This window comes from Cololabis saira, chromosome 22 (genome assembly GCF_033807715.1).
Source record: "Cololabis saira isolate AMF1-May2022 chromosome 22, fColSai1.1, whole genome shotgun sequence".
In the NCBI taxonomy this organism is placed as follows: domain Eukaryota; kingdom Metazoa; phylum Chordata; class Actinopteri; order Beloniformes; family Belonidae; genus Cololabis; species Cololabis saira.
This window is the reverse complement of record NC_084608.1, coordinates 8,977,130-8,996,291: the sequence shown is the minus strand read 5'-3', so window position 1 is coordinate 8,996,291 and position 19,162 is coordinate 8,977,130. Positions and strand designations below refer to the sequence as shown.

At 42.4% G+C, this 19,162-nt stretch overlaps 2 protein-coding genes across 3 annotated transcripts in view; one reads left to right on the top strand and one right to left on the bottom strand.

Moving 5' to 3' along the window:
* Positions 1–288: 288 nt before the first annotated feature.
* idi1 (isopentenyl-diphosphate delta isomerase 1) lies at positions 289–10,867 on the bottom strand. Its single transcript, XM_061713828.1, has 7 exons — positions 10,756–10,867; positions 2,737–2,908; positions 2,064–2,248; positions 1,888–1,980; positions 1,648–1,778; positions 995–1,099; positions 289–904 (listed from the first exon to the last, which is right to left on the bottom strand). The coding sequence occupies exons 2-7, from the start codon at positions 2,898–2,900 to the stop codon at positions 692–694; spliced, it is 891 nt and encodes a 296-aa protein (XP_061569812.1). The 5' UTR covers positions 2,901–2,908; positions 10,756–10,867; the 3' UTR covers positions 289–691.
* LOC133423594 (WD repeat-containing protein 37-like) overlaps positions 10,662–19,162 on the top strand; it is a 25,890-nt gene continuing 17,389 nt past the window's right edge. Inside the window, exons 1-5 of one of the 2 annotated variants that reach the window (XM_061713826.1) lie at positions 10,662–11,211; positions 12,877–13,154; positions 14,750–14,846; positions 14,959–15,054; positions 16,764–16,828. In XM_061713826.1, the coding sequence (XP_061569810.1) occupies positions 13,002–13,154; positions 14,750–14,846; positions 14,959–15,054; positions 16,764–16,828 (411 nt within the window). In that variant the 5' untranslated portion in view covers positions 10,662–11,211; positions 12,877–13,001. Of the gene's footprint in view, positions 11,212–12,876; positions 13,155–14,224; positions 14,584–14,749; positions 14,847–14,958; positions 15,055–16,763; positions 16,829–19,162 lie in introns of those variants that run through there. The other variant, XM_061713827.1, reaches the window with a different exon arrangement.

The window sequence follows — 19,162 nt, the reverse complement described above, 5'->3', positions numbered from 1 at the left end:
GACCCAAGCACTGCTGCCACCTATTAGACGGTCAATTCCAAAACAAATTGACCAATTATATGTTCATATACCTGTAATAAACATATGAAACTGAAATATTTCCAGATAATCAGATTAAATCACTTGATACCATTCAAATATTCATTTTGCTAGAAGGCCTTAAAATCCAGGACAGTTTCCACCTCCACCCCTGGATGATAAACCTGATCAGTGAGAGCGGTATAAGTTGCTTTGCTCCCCTGTAAAGCATGTCCTCCAGGCCTACAAATGAATACATCCACTACCAGGTCCCCCTAGTAAACATTTTATTGTGTACAAAGGTACAAAGACACAGCTTGTTCTCTGAGATCACCGTTAACATTGTACAGAGCAATTCACTGACCCTTCATCAGCAACTCTCTCCGTATAAAAATAAGCTTATTTGAGGAGCCGGAACTGTTCTACATAAATCTGAATATAAGAAATCTTCTCGAAACAGTGCAGCTCATGAGTCAGTCTACCAGCACTACTGCAGTGATATAAGCGCTAGAGTGCTAAAACCTGTAAACCGTCTTACCCGTCGACGTTAAACAAGACTAACGTACTTCCTGCCCGCTCTTTTGAGACATGAGAGCCGCGGGCATCGACGCCGCGGGCACAAGTGTCGGCTGGGCTGGCTTGTGTACCAGGCAATCGTTAAACTCTTGTGTCGTTACATGCGATGGATCTTGTTGTGGTCCATGAACTCCTTGAGGTTGTGCAGGTTGTCCCACCACTTGAAGAGGAAGGTCTCTGCAATGAGGCTGAACCAGGGAGTGATCTCCAGCTCCTTGCGCTTGGCTTTCTCCAGCATCACCTTCAACTCCTCCTTGCTCACATAGCAGTGGTATTTGATCTCATTGGGATCTGGACTCAGCTCCACATCCTGCACACAGGCAAGAAAAAGATGAGTTTAAACTGGCATGTGTTCAACGGTGGGTAATTGCACAATGGCCATGAGACATAAAGGCTGTACCTTCTGCATGAAGAGTATGTAATCGATCTCATGCTCTCCCCAAATGCCGTTCGACTGGGCCTTGTAGTGGATTCGAGTTAGATACGTCATTTCTTCTGGAGTCACCTTAGCATGAGCAGGAGGTCAGAGATCAATGGCGAGCAAAGACACATCAGTTCTCCACAATCGTCTCCCACCTAAAGCTTGAGTTATGGTTCTGTGTCAAAACGACGCCGTGCCTACGGACCACACGCCGTCACTGACGTGCATTCCTGAAAATTGTAACTACGCGTCGAGGCGACGCAGACCACACGCAGACAGAGAGGGCTGCGATTGGTTCGCTTGGAAGCAACGCATTTCCGGTTTGAAGCAGTCGTGAACTTTCAGCGCTCTTTTCTTCGTGTATGTGTGGTTTTTTTTGTTTTGTTTTTTTGCACAATAGTTGTCCTTATCTCTTTGATTTACTGTGACCGGTAAAAGTCGGATAAACCATTCAGGAAAAAGATTGCGAATTAGCGGTAACGGGGGGTACTGCACCGCGACGAAATGGAGTGACGGAGAAGTCCGAAGGGTTCACGACGGCGTCACGGCTGCGGCGTGTGCTCTGCGTTGGTGTGACGCAGAACCATAATTCAGGCTTAAGTTGGAAGCCAGACTCCCCAGCACACGAGTACCTGCTCCAGAGGGATTCCCAGTTCAGCTTTGAGTCTCCGTTGAGCGGCCTTCCTCACTCCTAAGGCACTACTCTCCTCCAGCTCGCTGTCTGTGTTCAAAGGGTGGCTGCAGCACGTGTTTGTGAAACAACCTGCACACACGCACGCAGAAAAAACAGGTCAAAAATTAAATTTAAAATGCCATTCGGTGTGGTTGCTGTGCAACATGCGGCAGCAGCGTCCCACCAGTGGAAGACTGACCTGGGAAGGTGATTTTGGCATCGGATCTCTGTTGTAAGAGCAACTTCTCCTCGCTGTTGAAAAGGAAAACACTGAAAGCTCTGTGCAGGAGACCTGGTGAGATGGAGAAACCGTTCAGAGACACGTATCCGTACAGGGACAAGTCCACGTGCATCTTTAATGTGCAAGGCTGCTACCTTTATCTATGTTGGAGTTCAGGTGGCAGTTTTTCTTGGTGTCCCCGCCGATCTTCCGGTCGTTTTCGTCGATGACGATACACATCTCTGACAGCAGCTGCACCTGCTTCTCGTCCAGGTTATCGGTGGTGACCTCTGCGGTGACCTCTGGCATCCTGGCTGAGGACTGCAGCTGTCCGGCCTCTCTGAGGGGGCAGGACACGCACGGCAAGGGATAAAAATACTATTTTTATCTACAGACTCAAGGCTGACATTTACTCCAATGGACATAAGTAGATCCATTTGAAAGTTACACCTCTAAAATCATTGCATCTTTGCTCAAAACTGCAACATCTGCTTTGACAGAGTCAACACCTGCCCATCATCTGTTAATCAAGTCCATTTAATTAGCAGCACCTGGCTGCTGCTGATCCTCTTTGATTATAGAAATAGCAGTGTATTGGGGATTAGATCACCTTTTAAACAAATAAAACAAAACTTAAAAGACGGAGAAGTGTTTAATGAATCATTGTTTACCGAAGGTGAAGCAATATGCAGAAGACTTTGTAAAAACAGACAACGTGGACGACCAGCTTTGACTAGCAGCTACGAGGGAAACAAGCTGATCTCATCTCTATCTTTACCGTCTTCCTGCTAAAATAGGTCAGGCATGTTCGGGGTGCTGGTGTCTTACCTGGACAGAGCTCTGCAGCAGGGGATAAGAGCTGGGGGAACGGGCCTCTTCCTCTGCAACGCTGCTCTGCACAGGACAGTCGCGTTTGATTTGCTCACCGCGGCGGCCCCCGGGTGTACCGCGCGGAGCCCCGCCCGGAGCCCCGCCCACACGGCTGGGCCCATGGTCCGACCTGCGGGACACACCAATCACAGCGGCGGAGGATGAGGCTGTCTGCAAAACGTGGACAGGATATGGATCTATTGGGACAGGAGCTCCCCGCGGAGGATCAGGTGACGGTGACGGAGGACTGACCATATAACTAACTAACCCTGGTCCGCCCCGGGCTGGCCACGCCTCCAGGGACGTCACACACAGGCTCCTAATGGGTTTTTTTTTATTAAGCCTCTTTTCTCCTCATAATGCAGCCCCATGTTGTAAATATTGACTGTATAAAACAATTTATGAAGATTAAATCACGTAATCCGTTAATTTATGAAGCCTGTTTTTTCTTCTTACAGAATATACTACTTAAAGGGGACCTATTATGGCATCTAATACCTATTTTAAACAGGCCTTGAATGTATTTAAAACAAGCTTTTGATTGTTTTTGCTAAATAAATTAGAAATTCAGCCTCTGAGCCATGTCTTTATCTTCCTATTCTCTAACCTCATTATCTATGCAGCTCCTGTAATCCTCCACCAGAAGCTCACCCAGCTCACCGTGCTGCCTCCACCTGTCAGTGGATCACCAGCTTCCTGAGTGACAGGAGGCAGCAAGTGAGGCTGGGGAGCATCACATCCATGGATGTATTATATAACTGGATACCGGATCGAAAATGGCCGCCCATTCATTTCAATGGAGTTTGCTCACCCAGCGCATCCGCCGAAAAAATTTCTGACTTCCTGGTTTACTTCCTGGTACACGGGCCCATAGAGCATGCGCAGTTGAGTCACCTCCCATGATGCTCTGGGGCCTCCCATCATGCCCCGGGGCAATGTGAACGAGCGCTGCGCGCTCTGGACAAGCGCTGCGCGCTCATGAGTCCTTCAGACCGGTAATGATAGATGTACACAATGAAATTAGGGATTTATAGGGCAAATCAACCGATGCTGTTCTCAAAGTCATGGTTATAGACTATACATGGTTCATTTGTGTGTTTTTTTTAATTAAAGATAAAACGAGTCATTTTTATTTAAGATGAGACACCCCAGGTTAATAGGCTAAAATAGGGTAAAAATGTAAATAGCAGGTATCACCATGAAACTTCCCAAGTTTATTACTTACATTAAGACACATATTTTTTGTATTACAAGTTTTGTCAAGTATTATGTTTAAATATGTCAAATATTATGTTTAAATGTGGTTAATTTACTGCGTTACACAGAGGCTACGCCGTAGGCTCCGCGGCTCCGCGCACCCTACGGCGTAGGAGCCGCGGAGCCGCGGACTGCCCACTGCCCACTGCCCTGCGGGCACTGCCCGGCTTCGCAGTGCCCGCGGAGCTGCGGAGGTGCAGCTTCCCCGGGAGCACTGTCATAAAATAAGCTGAGGATTAAGGGTTAAGATGATGTTAAACACATGACATCTAAAACTCCACGGCACCGTCGCAACAACTACGACACATCTCTCTCCCTGCACGTTTGCTCAAACCTGATGGAGGTCAGTTTTATTGTGAGGTGGGGATCTCACGCCACAAGCTCATTTTGTTAATATTGACCCTCATTTAGTCCCGTGCAGGGCGCTGCCTCCAAATGAAAGAGCAACAGAAGAATACATATTTGAAGTGCGTTAGGTGTGTGTGTGCAGGAGGATCTCAGTGGAAACACCCACACCTGCGCCTCCGCGGAGCCGCGGATGATCTACAGGATCATTAGAATGCTTATGAATGTGGTCGAAAACGCAGATCTTCGGTTATGTGTGGATGCAAATGTTTTTATAAACGGAGGGGGGGAAATATTCGTTTTTAAAAATACCCGGCTACGTGTGGACAGGGTCTTAGACTTGTGTTATTCCTGCCTGATATCTTATTTTCACAAACCATACACCGTTGGCTACAACGGAAATGTTTAAGTACAAGAATGACAAACCATTATTATTCTTGCTATTAAACATTTCTGTTTGGTGCAAATTGGCAATGCAATGTGTTTCTGAGTGATTATTCCGCCGAACGGCTTAGTTTCAGCCATCCTCGTTCCCGAGACACACACGACCGCGCTTTGCGAGTGCACGGCACAGCCGTGACGTCACGCCCAGAAAGAGACTTTTCTTTGACTTTTCTGGCCGTTATAAAACATTTTTGACGGATATAAAGTCCATGACTTAAAAATATAGAATACAAAGATTAGTAATTGCCGGGGATTACAGCTGGAGGTTCCTGTGAACAGTTTTAGAGGCTTCTCTTTTACTATTGCGGTCTATGGGAAAAAAGCTTTCTGGGCCCCATGGGATTTTTTGTTGCAGTACCGCGGCTGGCCACTGGAAAAAATCGGCGTGCCTGCTGAGCGCGAGACTGGGGGCCTGATCACATCCAGCACCCGGACCATCAGCACTGGCGCCCCCCAGGGGTGCGTCCTCTCACCACTGCTCTTCTCCCTCTACACCAGGGGTCAGCAACCCGCGGCTCTAGAGCCGCATGCGGCTCTTTAGTGCCGCCCTAGTGGCTCCTGGAGCTTTTTCAAAAATGTTTGACCTTTTTTGTCCTTTTTTTCTTCTTTTTTTCTTCTTTTATTAACTTTTTTTTCTCAGTTTTTCCTTTTTTTCTCTTTTTCTTCTTTTTTTTCTTTTTTTCTTCTTTTTTTTTTTACTTTTTTTCTCTTTTTTTCTTCCCTTTTCCTTTCCTTTTTAATCTCGACATTTTGACTTTTTTCTCTCGACATTTTGACTTTTTTCTCGAAATTGTACTTCAACATTAATCTCGACATTTCGACTTTTTTTCCTCGAAATTTCGACTTTTTTCTCGACATTTCGATTTTTTTCTCAACATTTAAACTTTTTTCTTGAAGTGCATAATGAAAAAAAAATCTTCCCCCAGTTAAAGGTAAAATAGATACATGCAGCATGTGTTGCCTTCATTCTAAGACTTATACAAGACTTTTCATTTTTTGCGGCTCCAGACATATTTTTTTTTGTGTTTTTGGTCCAATATGGCTCTTTCAACATTTTGGGTTGCCGACCCCTGATCTACATGAACGACTGCACCTCAGGGGACTCTTCTGTGAAGCTCCTGAAGTACGCGGACAACACCACCATCATCGGCCTGATCCGGGAGGGTGACGAGTCCGTGTACAGAAGGGAGGTGGATCAGCTGGTCCACTGGTGCAGTCGGAACCACCTGGAGCTGAACCCGCTCAAGACTGGACTGAGATGACAGTGGACTTCAGGAAAAACCCACCGCCACCCCCCCCCCTCACCAACCTCAACAGCACTGTCTCCACCACAGACTCCTTCAGGTTCCTGGGATCCACAATCTCCCGGGACCTGAAGTGGACCAAACATTAACTCTGTCAGGAAGAAGCTCAGCAGAGGTTGTTCTTCCTGCGTCAGCTCAGGAAGTTTAACCTGCCACAGCAGCTGCTGATCACCTTCTACTCTGCCATCATAAAGTCTGTTCTCTGCACTTCCATCACTGTCTGGTTCGGATCAGCCACCAAACTGGACAGGCACAGACTGCAACGGACTATCAGGTCTGCAGAGAGGATAGTTGGGACTAACCTCCCATCTATCCAGGACCTGTACCGGTCCAGGACCAGGAAACGGGCAGGTAACATCTCTGCAGACCCCTCACACCCAGGACACAGTCTGGTTGAACTCCTCCCCTCTGGACGGAGCTACAGAGCTCTGTGCACCAGAACCTCAAGACACAGGGACAGTTTCTTCCCCCAAGCGGTTGCTCTGATGAACTCCCATAACTAATAGAGTCTCATAGTAACCAACCAATCACGTACAATAACAATAGCAATAGCAACTGCTAACAATAGCAGTTACATGCTGTAACAAGCATCTTCCGGCAATAATCATGTCTGCCTCACTCTGCTGCACCTCTCACTTTTTGTATTTTTTGTATAATTTTTTGTATAATTTGTTTTGTATAATTGTATATATGTTATTTTATTCAGAGCTGTCATTTTTCTCTACCTCAAACTGCTGCACCTTAGTTGTTTATTTGTATATATGTCAACAAGTACCACATTTGTTTATTTACTGCCTAAAGAGCGAAATAACCGGAGTCAAAATCCTTGTTGGACAATGTTTGAACCTGGCCAATAAAGATGATTCTGATTCTGAGTGGGCGGGGCTATGATAATGAGGCTCTGTGCTGATTGGCTGCCTGAATGACGCGATACACCACTACGAAAAAATGGCAGAAGCTCCGGCCGGCGGAGTTGTTGTGGGCGTGGTTTCACGCATCGGAGGCCAACCGATGTAAATTGCATTTTGGCTACGTAACGAAAGGGAGCAGAATCTGAACGGCTCGTAGATCCACATCACACTGGACGGCTCATCCGGGCGGCTGTACAGACACTGCAGAATTTGGTTGCTTTCCTCCTTCTCTGAGTTGGCAGGCTGAGGGGAGACCACTTTATATATGTTAAAGCAAGAAAAACCCTGTTTTTCATAATAGGTCCCCTTTAAATAGGGTTAAAGGAGCTTGAGGCCGGATTGAGGCAGAATTTATGAAAAAAATTTGTATACGTTTTAAGTTTTCTAGTAATAATGTCAGATGAAGCGTTCCAAACCCAAAAGAATGAGCCCTCTAGTATATCTGTCCGTTGCCTTGAACAGGCTGTGTGCTGCAAAATGTGCTGCAATTCCGGGCCGGAATTTCCCGCGCTGTCCTGTGGATGTGACGTCACATGACGCTGCATGCACGTTCTCCCCGTTCTCCCGTGCCGACTTCACTGTTGGCTGCAGTAACCCCGACGGCCGTCGTGGTGAAGGGTGGCGCTAGAGAGTCTCATTTCTTAAAAGGAGCCTCAAGCTCCTTTAAGGTGTACCTGGTCAAAAGTGTTGCATACTGAGGGTGGTTGTTTTTTTTTGGACCACTAGTCATGGTGTAGTGGCCAGTGTTCTAATCCTGGATAAATAAGTCCGGAAGGGCATCTGAAATAAAAACCTATACCATAATCTATATGCAGGACACAATCATCAACTATGGTGAGACCTAAAAAAGCACTTGGGATTGATGGAATATCAGATTATCCTGACAGATGGCCATGAAATCAAAAAATAATTGACATAAACACAGCATATGTTCTGCACAATTAACATGACACAAAGAAACTTTTACAGGTTTTAGGCTTAAATGTTCGCCCCATAGGCGTGGAGGTTAAATTGCTTTTACAACACTGTCCAAGATTTACAGTTGTTTCTTATTCGGTCACCCTTGTTTTCTCTTCCATTATTACTTTCTAGACCCTAAATTGCCTCGGCCATGATGCCCACTGTTGCTCTGAGAGCGAGTTTCATCGTTTATGTTTGACAGTGCAATAAAGCAACGCACACTTGAGACCACTGGGACGGGAGTCCAAAGGTAGGTTTTGCCAGTAGTCGGGGTAGGAGACAGGAAAAATAGGACACTTGCTCAAAGTAATCAAATATCCTTTGAAATGAAACTGCTATTTTAACATTAAAAAACATTTTGTGCTGCTTTAGACACGTGCTGGCCTGAAGTCAAGGATAGAGCTCTCACATAAACACAAAAAAGCCCTCAGGAATCAAGTGATTATAACAACATTACTCACAAGCAAAATGTCCTTCAAAAGGTCCTTCACTTTGTGTTGTTACAAAAGGAAACAATCTCTTGATATGACGACTATTTCTCTCATTGCCATAAAGTAACAACATAAAGTAACAATATCCTGCTTCTGTAAGGATTGTAATTGCTCGGGGGTCATGCTCTGGGTCTCTGGAAATAACCTATTTGTATTGTAATAGACACTACATTAATAAAATTGGATCCAATTGAAATCACAAAAAGAAGACATTTCGTCAGTGCCCTCTAGGTTTCATTTGGGAGGACAGAACATAAAAACACACCTTTCGATCTTGCATGTGTCAATTCAGACCGATTTCCTGAAAGAAATAATGTGGCTCAGTTATAATGATAAAAACAGCTTTTTTTCTCTTTTGTATCTTCTCCTGTTTACTATTTTTAGTATCATCCAACAAACTTCTTTTTCAAATTCCCTATTTATTCAGTTAAAACCTTTAACATGATAGCGGCATCCACAAACAGATACAAAACAAAGTTCATAAAAGTATGTATTCATGCCAGTAGAATTTCATGAAAATGATCAGTTTTTTTTAAATTAACAGAATGACATAATATGCATATCTACAGAAGGCAACACAGGATATCTAATTGTTGCAATCTGTATTCCTGTCACTGTGCATCAGTGTAACCTGTCTATGTCAGGGACTTTTAGGGTTTTCCTTTCCTGAAGCGTGCATGGCTTTTTACCTGTGGTCTGAAAGTGTGGTTTAAAGTAACTTATATGCATTACAGCCTGCAGGCTGTGAGACCGTCTTCATCCTTGTTGAATGTTTAATGTCTTGTCCCTGAGATTAGTAATAATGCTTTTCACCCATTTACAAACAAATGCAGGTTAAACTGCTTTTCACAACAATAAGCACAGTCTCAATAATCGAAGAACAGCTCTTATTCAGCTGTATGTAGACAGTTGAGAAGCCAAAAATATTAAACAAATTTAATTCTTGAGTTAGATGTTATGACTGATGAGGGTTGTTAATGGAAGAAAGATGATTTGGGTTTAAAAACACATTATTCTGTGGATATATCCCAATGATCGTTACAGATATCTTTGGTCTGCTGAGGTGTAGACTATGTATTTATTTGAAATGTAATACATGTTGTCTAATAAATATGGATTTAATGTGCTGTTGCAGCTCATAATTGCCATCCTTCAGACATTATTCCATCTATTTCAAATGCTGATCGAAGCAGAGGAACAAATTGTCATTAAGAACTATCCTTGAAGAGTTAAATGGACATAACCCTGTAATATGGACATACAGTATACAGGATTGTCTCAGAAAATTTAGAATATTATGATAAAGTCCTTTATTTCCTGTAATGCAATTAAAAAAACAAAAATGTCATACATTCTGGATTCATTACAAATCAACTGAAATATTGAAAGACTTTTATTATTTTAATATTGATGATTATGGTTTACAGTTTAAGATTAAGATTCCCAGAATATTCTATTTTTTTGAGATAGGATATTTGAGTTTTCTTAAGCTGTAAACCATGATCAGCAATATTAAAATAATAAAAGGCTTGCAATATTTCAGTTGATTTTTAAAGAATCCAGAATGTATGACATTTTTGCATTACAGAAAATAAAGGACTTTATCACAATATTCTAATTTTCTGAGACAGTCCTGTATAAAAGAGGCAATTTGTGGCTTCTTATTTTCTTTCCCAGGAAACGCCAGTCCCTTTTTTTGTCTTTTCTTCCTTTATTTTCCTTTATTTTCCTAAACAGTAATCATTTTCCAAATAACACAAACTGTAGATAATGCTGTTCACTGAAAATACATGGAAATTCAAATTCAAGCAGGATTGTTTTCACAACTATCAGGTATAAGAAATATGAACAGTATTATTATTTATTTTTATTTAAAAAGCTACATGAAAGTTGTATAACACAAAGCCATTGTAATTAAGACACTATATAGAATGGAAGAGAAAATATGGAGAAATATCAGAATATTTATACATGATGATGTAAAATGATGAAAATATGATAATAATAATAATAATAATAATAATAATAATAATAATAATAATAATATGAAAATAAAATGATAAAATGATTCATGATCAGATTTTTGGGAAGAGATAAACAGGAAACTCCAGTCCACGTTTTCCATGTAACACCACGTGACGTCACACCACTGCACAAGCAGAACAGCCCGCACCATCCAGGCCTTTAAACACCGATCATACGTACGCACGGTCTGCCACATGCACAACATGCAGAGAAACCGATGAACAGAAATCAATTACTCACTGCTGGACTGTCTGGAACCACGTGTTCCACGCTCGTCTGTTAAATAATCGCGTTTTCTGCGATATTTCCGAGCTCAGTCTCGTGGTCGAGCCGTCGTTCTCTGCCCTTGACGTCACGAGTTATGATTGGCTGCCCAGCAGCGGCCTGAGCGCTGATTGGTTCAAAAAGCGCAAACACAACCCACGTGATGCGGAAGTAGGCGCAAATACGTGATGTGTCAAATTTGGTAAAAAAAAAAAACAACAAAAAACAAGAAACTGAACCTGCTACATCGGAAACTGGAGCCAACGTTACTTTGCATGATATCACGTTTTTAAGGTCCAAGACAGTCCTGTAAACCGCTTTTGCGAGTGTCAGATGTCGTTATGTGGCAGCTAGCCGCGCTAGCCGGTAGCTAATTAATCTCCCAGATATTTCCGACAATCCATTGATTAATCCAGCGAAACAGCGACAGCGGTAAGTGACAGTCTTCATTTTAACGTCTCGGAAACATGACCTTATTTCAGCAACAATTCATTGACGCATGAAGGGGAAATTAGATGCAGCAGCTGTAAGATATCTATCTATCTATCTATCTATCTATCTATCTATCTATCTATCTATCTATCTATCTATCTATCTATCTATCTATCTATCTATCTATCTATCTATCTATCTATCTATCTATCCAGTTATATTCAGTCTCGTCAAAGGGATTCATAGTAAAGTACTTAAAGGACCACAAAATACCCTTTTTCATGCTATAATATTCATTTCACTTTCATTTGAAATAGCTTTTGGTTATTTAGAAGCATCATGTAGCTCTAGCAGTCTCCCAGCTGAACTGTAGACAAACCAAAGTAAGTTTGGACTCTTGTTGGGTCCATAACTGCATATTGCTTCACTTCCCCCTGTCACAATTTGTCAGCTGGATGAAACTTGCTCACCCCGCTGCAGCCATTGTCATGGCAGAAACCTGAGGAAGTAATGATGGAAGAGATAAACACATTTCTCCTCAGAAACTGTATATTGAAGCTGACCTTTTAGCTTTTGATGATTAACATGTGGCCTGGTAGTGTATAAAATTAATACAATTTGATTTGATTTTGATTTTTTATTTGATTTGATTTTTATTCACACTCACACATGTGAATTGGTCTCCTGGAGAAGCTATCAAAAGCTTATGGTAGGAGCCAATGAACATAAATACAGTAGACAGGAATACATACATACACTTGCACTAAATACACACAAAACAAAACAACATGCACATTATACTAGACTACCACTTACATACAACATATCACATTACAAACACTTAACATGAAACATTTTGTGATCCCGGAGTGTACATTTATATATATGAGCTTAACAATTGATTCTTTAACTGACGTTTAAATATGGAGATGGACTGTGACTTTTTAAGGCTCATTCAGCTCATTCCAAATCTGTGGTCCCCGACACACAACACTCAAACTTTTTCCCACAAGTTTCCGTTTTTTCCCTATAATAAGGTGTTTATGTCTAGTTTTGTGGGTGTGCTGGGGAACGGAGATTGGGATGAGTTGAGTTAGTCTGGGATTCAAACCTGAGACCACCTGATGTACATGCATTATGGAAGTAGTTATATTCTTTGAGGTTAATATGGCTACTTCCAATTATATGGATAAAAACTGTTCATCAAATATTGTTTGTTGCCTGAATCAACAATTCTGTAAATATATAGACAACTTTATGTTCCTTCACAGCTATAGGTTAATTCTGTGCAGCTGCATTTACCGCTTTAATAAGTACAGCAACAGAATGATTTCAAATATATACTTTGGCTATACTACTGAAATACATATTGGCTTTATGTGTATGGTACATCACAATAGTAAACTGAAATTAAATACAGTTGAGAGAGGGGTGTTCTTATTTTGGATAATAATGTCTAAAATTACAAGTTTGTTTAAAGTAAAGCAAAGTGATGGTCTTTGGAATAATGTTGTTTAAGGGCAAGGGGTCACAAGCAAGCATTTGAATTGTTAATGTTCAGTATCCGGGGTGTTAGTTTGCGTCTCTGCAGGGGAGACGACTCTCATCCCTCAGTAGATCCTGCTGGACATGTAAATCTGTGATTCACGCGCTCTTTCTACGCAGGCAGGTGGTGATACCGGACAGCCCTGACCTCCCCCACCTGCCTGCCAACCAGTAAGCGTGGTCTTTGTTTACCTGTCCTCAGGTCGTGAGCGGGGGAGGGCGGGGCCACACACGAGGAAGGAGGGATGCCTGTGGAGGGTGGAAGCAGCAGCGGCTCTGCTTCAGCCGGACGTCACCCCAAGCAGAAGCGCAAGGCTCACAGCTTGTCTATCCGGCGCACCAACAGCACGGAGGAGAGGCCACCAGGCATCCTGAGAGGAGACATGCTGGAGGGACAGGTGGGGGCTTTCTTTTTGTCTCCTGTGATCACAGATGCACATGTTTGTTCAATAGTTTTAGATTCATCTGTGAAGCATTAAAAAGCTATTCTTTGTTACATTTAGTCATTTGTGATGAAGGTTGTTTTTTGTCAGCCGTGAGAGTACAGAACCAGCCAGTTGAACAGCATTGCTTTGATTTTCTACCTGCTGATGTAACATCTACAGCTTCACTGTGTGTTTATGAGGAAGAGTGTCGTCCCCTCGGGAAAGGGATTTTTTTTTTGTGTCTTTAGGAAGTCACAGGATCTCACTTGGCTGACGCTGCTTCAGCTGAAGTGTCAGTGTGAACTAGGAGTTGTAAAAGTTCATAAAATATAAGGTGTGGACAGGAACTTTGGTTGCCACTTTTATGAGAAATTAAGCAGATGATGAACTTTTTTCTAACTAGTTTATTTGACTTAGGATCTCAGATGATTCACCCCTCGGTTTTTTAAATTTTAAACCGTCACTTCCTGATGCAGTTATCATGACAACTGGGTGTTTCTTTGCTGCTGAGATAGTAAAAGTAGTTTCTATTTGAACAGGGACATCATGGCTGTTAACTTTTGGGAGCTCCAATACAAGACCAACAAAGAGTCTGAGTGTTTTAGATCTTATCGTCATGTTTGTTCTGTCATGTGACGTTATAGACGATGTGGCCAGGGAAAGTAGCTGTCCACTGCTCGGAGTGTGTAGTGGAGCAGGTGAGGTCTGATCATTTGAGTAGCTATCAGTACCAGGTAGTCCCGGCTTGAGAGTCGATGGCTTTAAGCGTTTACTTTCCCAGCTCAACTTGCATCAGTCTGTTGTCTCATGAAGTTTTAATATGGGCCGCCTCTCGACGTCTGATTAGCCTTTTCAACACAACGGTGGCTTTTGTCTGTTGCAAAGACACGTTGTCTCCGTCTGTGTACCTAGTCTATCCCTAGCAGGACAAGCTCCACATACACTGACAGCTTTATGAGCCCATATACAACACTGTACATTTAATTCTGCTCCTTTAATGCTGCCATTATCGACCAGAGTGCGCCGCAGGTTTAAGGGCTAAAACTAAGCAGCTTTGAAATCATGAGGGCCGCCTCTTATTTCCTAAGTGACCTCTTTTTTTCCAAAACATTTTTTTTATCAGTGTATTGACATGTAGTGCTGCCTGAATGGTCAGACTGCTTACGTCATCGTGACAAACTGCGGGGCTTGATCACGTGTAGAAGGAGAACGGGTGACCAGCAAGTGTTTGATAATCTGGTGTGCAGATGGAGCCGAGCAGCCGCTCTCAAGGCCGGCAGTCACACGGCAGCTTCTTATGCTGATCGTTATTTTCATGGCAGATTTTGCTTTCTTTCGTGCTCATCTGGTGGAAGCTGTTGGTGTGTTAGTAACTGGGAACTAGTAGCAGATCCTTATGGAGGTAAGGCTGATTTTAGTGGGGTTGCTGCTCTTTTTTTTTAACATTAAATTGGGTAAGCTTTGTCATTATAAACGTTGTTGTTTGAACATGTTAAGATGAAACTGGTGTTCCAGATCAGACTCGATTAACATCCCACCAAAGTCTTCTTGTGAATTCATGTGTCCAGGACTCCAAACTTCCCCTCGCCTTGCGCAACAATCTCCTCGACCTGTTTGGCCAGATCGAACGCGAGTTTGAAAATCTCTACATTGAAAACCTTGAATGTGAGTGACTAGACAGGCTTTTTTTTTTTTTACAGTATTGATTTTCAGGTGTTGATTCACTAACTTCATGACTTCAGAGCACAGATATCCTGTCACTGTGTCAACTTTACAGTACGCCGGGAGATCGACTCCCTGAACGAGCGTCTGACTGGAGATGGACAGGCGGTCGATGGAGGAGACCCCACCAAGGGAGCCCTGAAAGCAAAAGGTCCTGCATCCCCTACCTTTATTCCATGCATTAATTGATTTCTTTGGAAACTGATAGTGTACCGGCTGGCACAGCTTTGAAACGTCCCAACCAGATGATTCACGGTAAATTAAGAGCAAGCTTAAATGGAGACGAACAGGCAAACGACAAGAGATTAGCTGCAGATGTTTCTATTAGTAACTGCAGGCGAGATTACTCTGAGCGGGATCTTCATATGAGCAACAGAAACTCTGATAAGGAAGACGATTGAAGGCAAGATGATCTGAAAGGCATGACAGACAGAATTACAACAGTATTTAAAGAAAGAAGGCCCAGGATGGATAAAATGATAAATTAAAAAGAAACAGTGATTCCTACATTTACGCTGACTCATATTTAATCCTGGGGTTGGAGCTGAAAAGTAACATGTTTGAAAAACTCACCATCCCTCACAAATAACATGATCAGATCTGTGTTTGTGATTACAACCCAAATCAAAACACACGCAACATTTTTATCAGATGACTTGGCCTTTGTAAAAGCTTGTGGTTGTAACGAAAACGGAAAGTGTAAATATGATCAACCTCATTAGATGTTCTGTTGGATTAAAATGGTGAAAGTGGGGGCAGAGAAAGTTTGAGAGAAACAGACGGATCCTAACTGTTGAAACAGTTTTAGAGGGAATGTAAATACTGGTGCTTATTGTTCTATTGTGTTCTTATTAATAGAAAATATGAAGGTATATTTCATGTACCCTGCAGTCTGAAAATACTTCCAAATCAACCAAAACTTGTATCGATTTAAGCTGCTTTAAGCATGCTTTTTCTTGTCATTTTATTTATTAGAATAAATCAATTGTTAAATTTTAGGCCTGCAGCACAGAACAGAAGGAGGGCTGTAGTCGTGATGCAAAAAAAAACCTACAATATCAACAGCTAACAATGACTTTGTATAAAAACCAACATCTAATAAAGGTTGCATCACTGAAAAGGAATGATAGACAGGCTTAATGTGAGTATATGAAAGAATATTTCTCTTTTTATTTGCATTTTTCATACCAGCCCAATATTTTTAGAAGCAGACATGCTGAGGACAATAACAGGAATAACCTGAATTCATCACAAAAGAAGACCGAATGTGATGTTAGTAAGATCGGTTACTAATTTCTGCGAGGAGAATATTATTAGCAAACCTCACACTGATTGTGTCTGTGTTGCCTTTTTTCACTGCTACCAGTCACTGTCTTGATTTTTAATTGCAGCATTTCTAAAAGTAGGTGTCGACTGGTTCGTGGTGCTTCAGTAAACGGGGAAACATTTGGGATTAAACATTGCGCTACAGCCAGAATAATTGTCTGGTTTTTTTCTGGTTAAGCTCATCAACCTGGGGAAAAGAGAAAAAAAAAAAAAAAAAAAAAAACACTAATCTGCAGTGATGTGTTTCCGTGGCGACTGATAGAAACCTCCTGTGTAAAACGTAAAATGAGCCTAATTTGCTGAAATTACAAAATCCCGGTCTTTACGCCTGAGCTTCACATGTATTCCCAAGTCACCTGCAGCTGCCCCGACGGCGCTGACGGCGCTGACAGCTGCTAACCACAAATGCACAAAGACTTTTCATCATGGAAGCAACGCTTTATAACCTCGTTCCTGCAGCACTGAAAACAGAAAGCTCGTCACTCAGTGTTAGTTTATATTCACTGTTCTTTGTTCTTTGTCTCCGACATGCAGCCAGCCACAGCACCAGCCAGCTGTCGCAGAAGCTGAAGACGACCTACAAAGCCTCCACGAGCAAGGTACCTGGCAGCGGCGACGCTCCCCTGTCCGATAGAGCTCGGCACGGCTCTCCAGTGTAAATATTTGAGGTGTCGGGCTTCGTCCCCTTCGTGGGTGGCGGACTGTTCAAAGCCTCAGAAGTGCTGATTGAGAGGAAGAAAGACTCTTTCCCTTCCTCGGAGGTTGTAACGTGTACAGATGTGGATAAACAATTGAAAACAGTGGAATTATATCTATGTGATCTTAAGCTTTTACCACAAAATGACTCATGCCTGTTTAATCTTTTGCCGAGGTAGCGACTGTACACTTTCCAGGACAAAATAGGTGGAGCTCGCAACTTCAGCGTGGCCACATGGGAGTTGTTGGGCGGAGATTCATGGGTAACGTCCTGAATGCTCTGTTTGTCGCTCAGCATTGTGGGGGACGGCTCTGGCTCTTCTTAACTGCAGTCTTACCTTGACTCATCGTGTTCGTGACCTTCAGTCTGTTACTAATAAACCAGGAGCTTTGAAGCTTTGGGCAACATCTTCACTCACTTTCCATCAGCTGGTTCAAAGTTGTCTTTCCTTCAGGTCCACTAAGAGTCAGCCTTAAAGCTGAGCAATACATTTTGGGAAATGAGCTCTGCTTTTTGGCTTTTTTTCCGTCTTTCTGTGCGTACACTGCAGCAAAAGTAGAAGGTCATCAAAGTCCGTGTTGGAGCCTCGATGTAGCTGGAGGGCACAGCGTGTACTTTGTGTCACAAAAAATCATAGTTTAACAGCATAGATGTTGACATTGTTATATATTTATTTCAGTTTTGGTGTAAATGGTTTTGGATTAAATGAAAAAAAGACTTGAAATGAGGGAAAACGGACAGGCTGGACTCAAAAATCAATCTATCAGCTACTGTTAAGGGCGAGGGTGTGAGTCAGATTTTCCTTTTTAGCCAGAAGCTTTCTTGAGTTTCAAATGGTTGCCTAGCAACTTTCTCTAGAAACAGTCTCTTCATAAAGAAAGTAAAGCCCAGAAATAATGTTCAGCTGAATAATAGAGAATACACTACTGCAACTTCACATACTGAGTTTTTCCAAAATGTAGTACATAGTATGCAGTATCGCAACAATCGCACAACTGGCAGTATGCGAGAAGTACCGGGATGCTGGATGCTTCACTGTATGCATCTGACCCAGAATGCAATGCACCACTACAACAGATTCGGCAAAGCGTTCACACGACTGCCTTCCAATTCTGCAGCATTGGTTTTTTGGTGGCTAACAATGACCACCAGACCATTGTGCAGTACATACTAAGTTGTATGCACACTATGTAGTATGTGCTTTTGAAAATGGCCTTTTTCACAGTTTGGGCAGCAGCATACGAAAAAGAAACATTCAGTTATTTATGTAGTTAAAGTAAAATAAGAGGTTATGATTTTCAGGTGGTCGAAGAACCATTGGGATCAAATTTAGCTGCCTTTTGCGTTTAATAATTTGCAGTTGTCCTCTCGTTTCTAGGCCCGTTAATCTGCTGAGGAAATCCCTTTCTTGAAAGGTTCATTCTCTTAAATAGCTTTACATTTTAGATAGCTGACTTAGTATTATTTTCAAGCACTTTTTGACACATTTTTGTGCCAAAACCATAATAGTTCCACAGCTATGCTTCAGAGTTGGAGAATTGCTTCATCCTGGAAAAGCTGCCTTTTTAATGTGGCAAACTTGTCTGGACAAACGGTTTAGAGGTCATTTTTCCAAAGAAATAATATGTATGACATTTTTGAGGTCCTTAGAAACTTCTTTAATGTAGCCACGGACGAGTGGGTAAAGTTTGATGTACTCTCACTGAGAAGGACGGTGGATCAGTCCTGAGCTTCACCAGCTGTCCTTGGGTAGGACGTTGAAGCCCTCAGCTCCCTCAGAGTGGGGTAACAGTCCTACCCCAATGTGCTCATTAGGGTAAAAGCTTTGTTTGGAGCTGGTTTTGCTATTTCCAGTCTTTATCCTGTCTTTTTTTTCATATTATTGTGTAATTCATGGCAAAAAAGCCAAATGCTCATTCCCCAAAATGTCTAAAGACATCTTTTAAAGGTACTAAACCATTAAAATATATCATTTTATGTTTTGCATTAGTTTATGTAATTGAATATTGCTCTTTAACATTATTTTCACTGCTCTGGGCTAAAATAAAGAGGGCAACACTAACCTAACATCAGCTGGCTCAGAGGACGACAGCTAACGTGGCTCAGTGTGAAGGGAGCTGAGGCTGATGATCTGCACTAACCGTCGCCTCCGTGGACTGCAGGGTGACTCTTCCTGGAATGGGCTGTTTTTCATGTCCCTCACTTCTCATTGTGCTTGAATGACAGGAAAACAAGC

Excerpts from the sequence above, each read along its gene's own strand:
- idi1 (XM_061713828.1), bottom strand. The coding sequence starts at position 2,900 with ATGGGCCCAGCCGTGTGGGCGGGGCTCCGGGCGGGGCTCCGCGCGGTA. Across the intron at positions 1,779-1,887 it reads TGCCAAAATCACCTTCCCAG|GTTGTTTCACAAACACGTGC; the intron begins GTCAGTCTTCCA and ends GCGTGTGTGCAG. Across the intron at positions 1,100-1,647 it reads TGGGAATCCCTCTGGAGCAG|GTGACTCCAGAAGAAATGAC; the intron begins GTACTCGTGTGC and ends GCTCATGCTAAG.